The sequence below is a fragment of the Mercenaria mercenaria genome, chromosome 3, assembly GCF_021730395.1.
Source record: "Mercenaria mercenaria strain notata chromosome 3, MADL_Memer_1, whole genome shotgun sequence".
NCBI classification, from domain to species: Eukaryota; Metazoa; Mollusca; class Bivalvia; order Venerida; family Veneridae; genus Mercenaria; species Mercenaria mercenaria.
In genome coordinates, this window is record NC_069363.1 from 102924390 (window position 1) to 102933668 (window position 9279).

Below are 9279 nucleotides of genomic sequence, written 5' to 3' on the forward strand. Positions count from 1 at the left end.
ACATTAATATCTTGACCGCAAGTCCAGTTTCTTTCAAACAACGTATGGTCAATTATTGTTTATATTCGTTATAGCATTCTCTTCCTTTAAAGAACATTATCTCGTATTTTGGCTGTCTGTTTTAAACCTTAAGCTCACTGACAGCATTATCATTCTTAGGAGTTCAATAACAGCTATAAACTAATTTCGTATCTTACACTTAAGCAAATATCTCATTCAGCTGTACAATTTTTTCTGCTTACTACCTTCACTTCTGATTAATACCGTAACAATAAATAGTGAATTGCTACTGTTAAATGCTTGTTGAATAAACGCATCATTTAAACTGAGGCAGGCTTTTTTATTATTTGTGGTTAGGTAAAGCAGAAGTATCATTTGGTACTTAGTCCTTGTTAAACGTGATTCCGGATTCCAGTAGATCTTTTCTTGTGTGTTTCAGTAATCAAATTCAAAACTGTCATTACTGAGCGAGTCTAGCCTCTCATCAATTTCGTTCAATGATTCCAGTAGATCTTTTCTTATGTGTTTCAGTAGCAATTCCTTACCTACTTTATCGTTTTCACACGTGGCACAGGATTCACCTATAATATTAAACAAAGTCTTTTTCAACGGACAGTGACTTTCAGCATCACACTCGCTGACCACTATTGATGCAGCAACCGTTTTCCTGACTGCTTTACATTTCACGCAAGCACATTGCCGGGTATCATGCGTAGAAATGGGAGGATTATCACGACCTCCATCCCAATACGGGGCACATTTCCCTGCTGGAGGCGACAAGTGACCTTTCGAAAAAATCTTCAGCACCTCCTCGCCCATATCAACCGCTTTATTCACAATGCCATTTAGGATGCGTGATACGGCTTCACGTGATTCATCCATCTCTGAAACAGAGTAGTACGTTAAGCTCACGCCAAAAATACAGAAACAAGTACATAAGCATAACCTTCCATTTCATTTTGTTTTGGTGGTATTCAGTTGGGGTTGGGTTCTGATTCAAGTTCGGTTTTGCTTTTGGGTTTGACGGTTTCCGTTGGACTTAGGTTATGAATCGAATTTCGGATGGGTTTGTGTTTGTGTTTAGGCTTGTGTTTGGGTTTCCGTTTGTATCTTTAGTTTGGTTCGGTTTGGTGCAGTATCAAATGACCTGGTGTCTTGCTCAATATACTGTTTGGTTTGGGCTTGAGATTACGGTTTTGAAAGGGTTTTGGTTCGGGTTTATCGTGGTTTGGGTTGGATTTTGGGTTTTATTGCGGTTTGGAATGTCATTCATCTTTAGTTTCTGGTCTGCATTTGGTTTGACCAAAATAGTGGGTCTGTGGTAAGGGTCATTATCAGTTGACAGCTCAGGTTTCCTTTTGGTTTGGATTAAGTTTACTTCGGGTTTGGTTTACATTTGACAGTTTGGTTTCATGTAACGTTATTGTTCATGATTGGGTTTCTGCTTCGGGTTTGGTTTGTATTGGTGCAGGGTGTCTCGATCAATTGACTGATGGGTTTGGGTTCGCGTTTGACATTAGCTTTCCGTTTGTGTTTTGTTGGGTTTGGATTACAGGGTTTGGGTTAAGGTTGTGCTTGGGTTTGGGTTTTCATTCCGGTTTGGATTTGGATTTGGGTTTGGTTCTGACTTTGGTTCGAGCAAAATAGTGGATCTGGGGTAAGGGTCATTTTTAATTGACAGTTCGGGTTTAGTTTGGGTTTGGATTAAGTTCACTTCGGGTTTAGTTGGAATCAGAGAGTTTGGGTTAGGCTTTGGTTTTTGTTTGGTTTTCACTTGAGTTTGGGATTGAATTTGGGATGGGTTCTGGTTTGGGTTTGTGTTTAGGTTTGGATTTGTGTTGAAGTGTGGTTTGGGTTTGGGTTTGAGGGTTTGGGTTTGAGTTATGTTTCGGATTGAATTTGGGTTGGGTTTAGGTTTGGGTTTAAGTTTGGGTTTGGGTTTTTCTTCGGGTTTGGGTTTGTCTTTGGGTTCGGTTAGGATTGGTGCAATATAAAAAGCTCGTGGGTCTTCATCCATTGACTATTGGGTTTGGGTTTGAGTTCGGGTTTGACATTAGATTGGTTTTGGGATTTAATTCTGGTTTGGATTTGGGCTTGGGTTTGGCTTAAGTTTACTTCGGGTTTGGTTTGGATCTGTGAGTTTGGATTTGCATTTGGGTTTTCTTTGGGTTTCAATTGGGTTTAGACTTGAATTTGGGATGGGTTTAGGTTTGACTTTGTGTTTAAGTTGGGATTTAGGTTGAAGATTGGATTGGGTATGGGTTAAATCTCTTCGGTTTAAGTTGTGTTTTGGAATGAACTTGGGTTGGGTTTAGGTTTGGGTTTAAGTTTGGGTTTGGGTTTGGCTTCGGGTTTGGGTTTATCTTTGGGTTTAGTTTCGATTTGTGCGTTATCAAAACGTAGGGTGTCCTTTTCAATTGACTATTGGGTTTGGGATTTAATTTTTGGTTTAGGTTTGAGGGTTTCGGTTTCACTTGTGTATGAGATTGAAATTAGCCTAGGTTTAGGTTTGGGTTTAAGGTTGGGTTTGGGTTTGGGTTTGGGTTTCTCTTTGGGTTTGGTTTGGATCGGTGCATTATCAAAACGTAGGGTGAACTGGTTAATTGACTTTTGTGTTTGGGATTTGGTTTTGGGTTTGGGTTTCAGGGTTTCGGCTCCTGTTGTGTTTGGGATTGAAATCTGCCTAGGTTTAGGTTTGGGTTAGAGGTTGGGTTTGGCTTTGGGTTCGGGTTTGGATTTGTCTTTGGGTTATTACGTAGGGTGTCCTGGTCAATTGACTATTGTGTTTGGGATTTAGGTTTGGGTTTGGGTTTGAGGGTTTCGGTTTCAGTTAGGTTTGGGATTGAAATTTGCCTAGCTTCAGGTTTGGGTTTAAGTTCGGGTTTGGGTTTGGGTTCGGGATTGGGTTTGTCTTTGGTTCTGGTTTGGATTGATGCAATATCGAGAGGTCGGGTGTCTTGATCAATTGACTATTGTGTTTGGGTTTGACATTAGGTTTTCGTTTGTGTTAGGTTTGGGTTTGGATTATAGGGTTTGTGTTTAGGTCTGACTTTGGGTTGTGTTTGGGTTTGGGTTTTCATTCCGGTTTAGATTTGAGTTTGGCTTTGGTTCTGACTTGGGTTTGAACAAAATAGTGGATCGATCTCGGGTAAGGGTCATTGTCAATTGACAGTTCGGGTTTTGTTTGGGTATGGATTATGATTACTTCGGGTTTGGTTTGGATCTTAGAGTTTGGGTTAGGCTTTGGCATTTGTTTGGGATTCATTGGGTTTCACATTGAATTTTTGATGGGTTTAGGTTTGGGTTTGGGTTTGATAGTTTAGGTTTGAGTTGTGTTTGGGATTGAATTTAGGTTGCGTGTAGGTTTTGGTTTAAGTTTGGGTTTGGGTTTGTGTTCGGGTTTGGGTTTGTCTTTGGGTTCGGTTAGGATTGGTGCAATATCAAAATGTCGGTTGTCCTGGTTAGTTGACTATTGGGTTTGGGTTTGGGTTTGACATTACGTTTACGTTTGGGGTTCGGTTTGGGGTCGGGTATCGGTTTCGATTTAAAATCAGGGTTGGGTTTGAGTTCGGGTTTTCATTTCGGTTTGGATTTGGGTGCCAGTTAATAGTCAGTTGACTATTTCGTTTCCGTTTGGGTTTGACATTAGGTTTTCGTTTGGGTTTGGGTTACAGGGTTTTGGTTTACGTTTGACTTTGGGTTGGGTTTGGGTTTGGGTGTTTCTCCAGTTTGGTTTTGGGATTGGGTTTCGGTCTGACTTTGGTTTCAGCAAATTAGTCTGTCTGGGGTAAGGGTCACCGTCGATCGAAAGTTCGGGTTTGGATTGGGATTGGATTAAGTTTACTTCGGGTATGGTTTGGATCTTAGAGTTTGGGTTAGGCTTTGGCATTTGTTTAGGTTTCAGTTGTGGTTGTGATTGAATTTGCGGTGGGTTAAAATTTAGGGTTAAAGTTTGCGTTTGGGTTCGAGTTTGGGTTCGGACTGGTGCGATATCAAAAGGTCGGGTGTCTTCCTCGATTGTCTATTGGGTTTGGGGTTTGTGTTTGACATGAGATAAACGTTTGGGTTTGGTTTCGGTTTGGGTTGGCATTTGGGTCCGATTGAAGTTCGAGCAAAATTTCCGGTCTAGGGTAAGGATCGTGGGTTTGGGTTTTCTTTCACTTTCAAGGTTTGAGAATATGGTGTAGTATCACACGTCATGTGACATATGGCATCTATTTTTAGCTCCAGAACGCACGTGACCTTATGACGTATTCTATATGCAATGAGACTACTCGGGTACGCACGAACGGACGGTGAGTTCGTTCGGACAGACCTACGGACGGACAATGGTCTCACAAGTGCCATTTTCATCCCGAAAACGGGTTCGAGCTCTGATTTCCTATATAAAAAATGATTAAAACAATCGAATCACCATTGCTACCCGTCATGCATGTACACTCATTAACACATGCGAGCAATTTTAGGCATATTGATTATATTTCTTTCAGAAATAAATGCAGGAGGTATATAAATGCATTTGTGCTCGTAAGATTCCGATAAATAATAAACTTCTCACCTATTAATTCATGAAAGTATCCATGTAAAAACAATTCTAAACTCGAGCTGTATTTCCTTGTAAATAAAAAATGGCGTCTTCTCTGTCAATGACTTTTTGAAATCAGCCAATCAGAGAGCGCCATGACTTGATCATGTGAATTCAGCCAATCAGAGTGCGCCGTGACCGTAACACGTACTCTATATGCAACGAGACTACTACGAACGCACAGACGGACGGCGATGTTCGCTCAGGCAGACAAACGGACGGACAATGCACGCACAAGTGCCACTCTCGTCCCAAAAATTGGGTTCGAACACTGATTTCCTTTATAAACAATGAGTTAAGTAACATTGCTATATGCTACTGCTCGTGCATGTGCAGTCAATAACACACATGAACAATTTTTTCCCTATTTATAATATTGATTTCACAAATAAATGCAGCGGACAAACAGAAACATCTTTGCTAGTAAAATTCCAATTAATTATACATTCATTACCTTTCCATTAATGCAAAAAATCCAAACAATTATACTTACATATTTCTACTGCATTCGCTAGGTAACAAAAATGGCGTCTTCTTTATCAACAACTTTGAATTCAGCCAATCAGAGCACGCCATCGCATGAGGACATATTTTACCGATAATGCATTTCTCGCGCATGCGCAAACATACTTCCGTGAACGCTTTTATGCACGGAATCTTCCTTTCACTAATACCCTAACCCTAACCCTAACCCTAACCCTAACCCTAACCCTAACCCTAACCCTAACCCTAACCCTAACCCTAACCCTAACCCTAACCCTAACCCTAACCCTAACCCTAACCCTAACCCTAACCCTAACCCTAACCCTAACCCTAACCCTAACCCTAACCCTACCAACCCTAACCCTAACCCCTAACCCTAACCCTAACCCTAAACCCTAACCCTAACCCTAACCCTAACCCTAACCCTAACCTAACCTAACCCTAACCCTAACCAAACCCTAACCCTAACCCTAACCTAACCCTAACCTTAACCTAACCCTAACCCTAACCCTAACCCTAACCCTAACCCTAACCCTAACCCTAACCCTAACCTAACCCTAACCCTAACCCTAACCCTAACCCTTAACCAACCCTAACCCTAAACCCTAACCCTAACCCTAACCCTAACCCTAACCCTAACCCACTATATGGGATTTTACGTTAAAGGCCTAGCCTCTGTATAGGAAACCCGAGGGCCTCTATACGGGATAAACACTGACCCTAACCCTAACCCTAACCCTAACCCTAACCCTTGAAATTTTTCTACAAGTCATAAAAACTGTCAATGCGCATGTCCAATCTATATCACGTGATATTTGTTTACATTTTTCCTCAAAACTCATTCCCCAGGTAGTCATTTTGCTCCTACCCTAACCCTAACCCTAACCCTAACCCTAAACCCTAAACCCTAACCCTAACCCTAACCACATACCTTTCCTTGATGGTATGACACCTACCCATCCTTCCCATCCGTGTTCGTAAAAGAGCTGCAAACCTACAATGTGCTTCAACATTCTGAATTCACCCTTACTGTAGCCAGCCAGTCAGTCAGTCAGTTTCACATGTTTCTTTAGGAATGATACAATTGACAGAGGATAATCATTGGTAAAAAGTTAGTATAGAAGGTGTATACTAAGACGAAAAAGTCTTATACATAACTGTTTCATCAAAGGCACCTGGTCCCTCTGCACTTGCATTACTGTCAGCATTACCTTAACATAGGAAGTGGTATCATTGGTCGCCACCCAACTCATTGTTGCCAGATTTGCTTTTAATTCAGTTAAAGAACTAAAGTAATAACTAATAAGCAAGAAAGCTCAGGCACCTAGTCCCCCGGGTTCCAACCCGTATTAGCTGCACTGCGGCAGGGGTATCATCGGACGCCACCCGACTCTTTGTTGCTAGGTTTGGCTTCGTCCTCCAATAATTGATTGCAACTATCTCAGTGTTTGTTTATGTATTCGGAGGCACGCATTAACCTGAACACCTTCTATGGCTTGGCCTGACCCCTACGGCTACCCCAGGAACTTGGGAATGGTCTTAAATGTAGCCAGGACCCCCAGCTACACAACCATGTATCATATAGTTATATGTTATCGTCATAGAGGCTCGAACCAGGTCGAAAACCAATAAAAATCCTTTAAAAAAGGCCAATATTACAAGTTCGAGCACTACCTTAACACTTTCTATGGCTTGGCCTCATCCCTACGGCTACCCCAGGAACTTGGGGATGGTCTTAAAATGTAGCAAGGACCCCCAGCTACACATCCATGTATCATATAGTTATATGCTATGGTCATAGAGGATATATCCTTTTCATACTTGCGACTTTGATGACAATTGTTTACATGTTTTCCGCATGGTCTAAGCTCTATGGCCATTGCATTTACCAATATAATACATCGTTCTATAGCTATGCCTCCTGGCTATTCGTTCCCACCAAGTTCCATATTCTACACCATCCCTATGTGTCAAGGCATCCCCTGAAGGTGACCTGCAAGTGCCGACACTATGAAAATAACACTATTTTCACGTGTTTCCTATGTTCTGCACCTAGTTCGAGCACGTACGACTACGTCATCTTCTCATGTGATACATGCTTAAGTACATGTTGTTCCCTGCTATCATTTCATACCAAGTTCGACACCCTGCAATAGCACCAATAGCACCAAGTGTCCAGGCAGTTCAAACATAATATATGTATAGTAGGACACACTTAGAAATTTCACAATGTCAAGTTTCGCCTAAAATCAAACGCAACTCAATGTTTACCACAGTATATCTTAACAACGCTCACTTATACGATTAATGTCATCTCAGCAAACTTCTTCAAAAATGTTACAGCTACAAAATGAAGGTAGAAGCGTCTCCATATCTTTATCAATGACCAAATGACGGCTAAGTGTCCAGGCAGTTCAAACATACATGCATCGTACGACACGATTCATTTCACCGTTTCAAATGTCAACCAAAATGTTTAGTACATAATATCTTACAACCGATAACTTATACGATTAATGTCATCTCAAGACAGTTCTTCAAAAATGTTACAGCTACAAAATGATGGTAAAAGCATCTCCGTATATTTACAAATTATCAAATGACGGCTTTCCAAAAGCATGTCAAATAGCAAAAATTGCAACAATTTTGAAATTTTTCTACAAGTCATAAAAACTGGCAATGCGCATGTCCAATCTATATCACGTGATATTTGTTTACATTTTTCCTCAAAACTCATTCCTCACTTTCGTCATTTGGCTACTACCCTAACCCTAACCCTAACCCTTTGCCCCCCAGTTGAAATGGCAGATAGGACATTTGCCCCCCCCCCCCCCCACTTCTTACTTTTAGAATGGACATTTGCCCCCCAATATTTTTGTCCTATGTGCCAGTAGATATACTGTGTTTTATGTTGTTTAATTATCAAAATTAATCTAAAAGGCAATTTTCAGTAAAAAAAAGTATTTTATTGATAAAAATTTGATGAATATGTTAATTACATTCAGGTGTTAAGGTAAATAATAGCCTATTATTGAGTGATAAAAGTGCTCATAACAATGTTATAATTTTTTAATTTGTGCAATGTTTTTAACACTCAAACTTGTTAATTTTGCAATTATATACTAGAAAGATGTAAGAAACAAAGACATTGTTATCTACAATATGATAATTATCTTCTACTAAGTTCCTAAAAAAAATCACTAGGGGACAAAAATATTGGGGGGCAAATGTCCGTTTCAGAAATAAGCACTGGGGGGCAAATGTTCTATCTACCATTTCAACTGGGGGGCAAATGTCCAGCAGTCCACTTTTTTATTGGGGGGCAAATGTCCTGGGGGGGCAAATGTCCGGATCCCGCTCAGGATCCATGCTTTTCGCTAACAGTTTCTCTAATTCCAATAGGCTTTGAAAATGAACAGGATGGATCCTGACCAGACTGCACGGATGCGCAGGCTGGTCTCGATCCATGCTGATCGCAAACCCACTATGTTGGTTTTCTCAAGGCACGGCATTATATTTTTTTTAGATATATGGAAATTAATGGTGTATATGCTACGTATACTGACAGACTATAATGTTGCGGAAACACATGAGAATTAGATGTTTTAAATAATTTTTACGATAAAAAATGTATATTTAACGCGCATTAAACACTAAACCCTCCATTGCGTTATTGGTAACGACAGCGGAAAACTTCTTTATTGCCGCTGCGGTCAGGGTTCGTTTCCCGGCGCGACCATCTTTTTTTCTATAAATGACATTTTTTTAATAGTTTATAGAAACGAAAATTCCTATTTTAAGTTTCATAATGTGACAACTTCAGCTTAAAAGGTATCCTTGATGAACTTATAATTCTGCTTTTTAATCGAACCTCCTTTCAGTATTTTACTCCGTAGATGTCATTTGTAGAATTTTATCGTCAAGTATATCCTGTGCATTTAAGGAATATTGATTAAGGAATATTAAAGCCGGTTTGCCTAGGGTCTATATATTTCGAAAAAAAAACTGTGAGAACAATAAACATCTCGCGGGAAGGTCTATCTTTGCATGTCTGCCGTTTTTCTGTTACTCTAGCCAGGCCTGTTCACGTGCACGAATAGACATGCGCTCGTGCAAAACCAATCATTCTGAAAACAAAGTGGTCATTTGTTAGGAATGAAATCGAGTATGTCTGTAAATTCGATCTTCAAACATTCAATCAAACTAGTACT

The 9279-nt window shown here is 40.3% G+C and overlaps 1 protein-coding gene across 1 annotated transcript; it reads right to left on the minus strand.

The window, feature by feature from the left end:
* Window positions 1-1549: 1549 nt before the first annotated feature.
* Window positions 1550-2017, minus strand: LOC128556012 (circumsporozoite protein-like). Its single transcript, XM_053539896.1, has one exon. The coding sequence runs from the start codon at window positions 2015-2017 to the stop codon at window positions 1550-1552; it is 468 nt and encodes a 155-aa protein (XP_053395871.1).
* Window positions 2018-9279: the final 7262 nt, after the last annotated feature.

Coding starts and splice junctions, on each gene's coding strand:
- LOC128556012 (XM_053539896.1), bottom strand. CDS start 2,017: ATGGATGAAGACCCACGAGCTTTTTATATTGCACCAATCCTAACCGAA.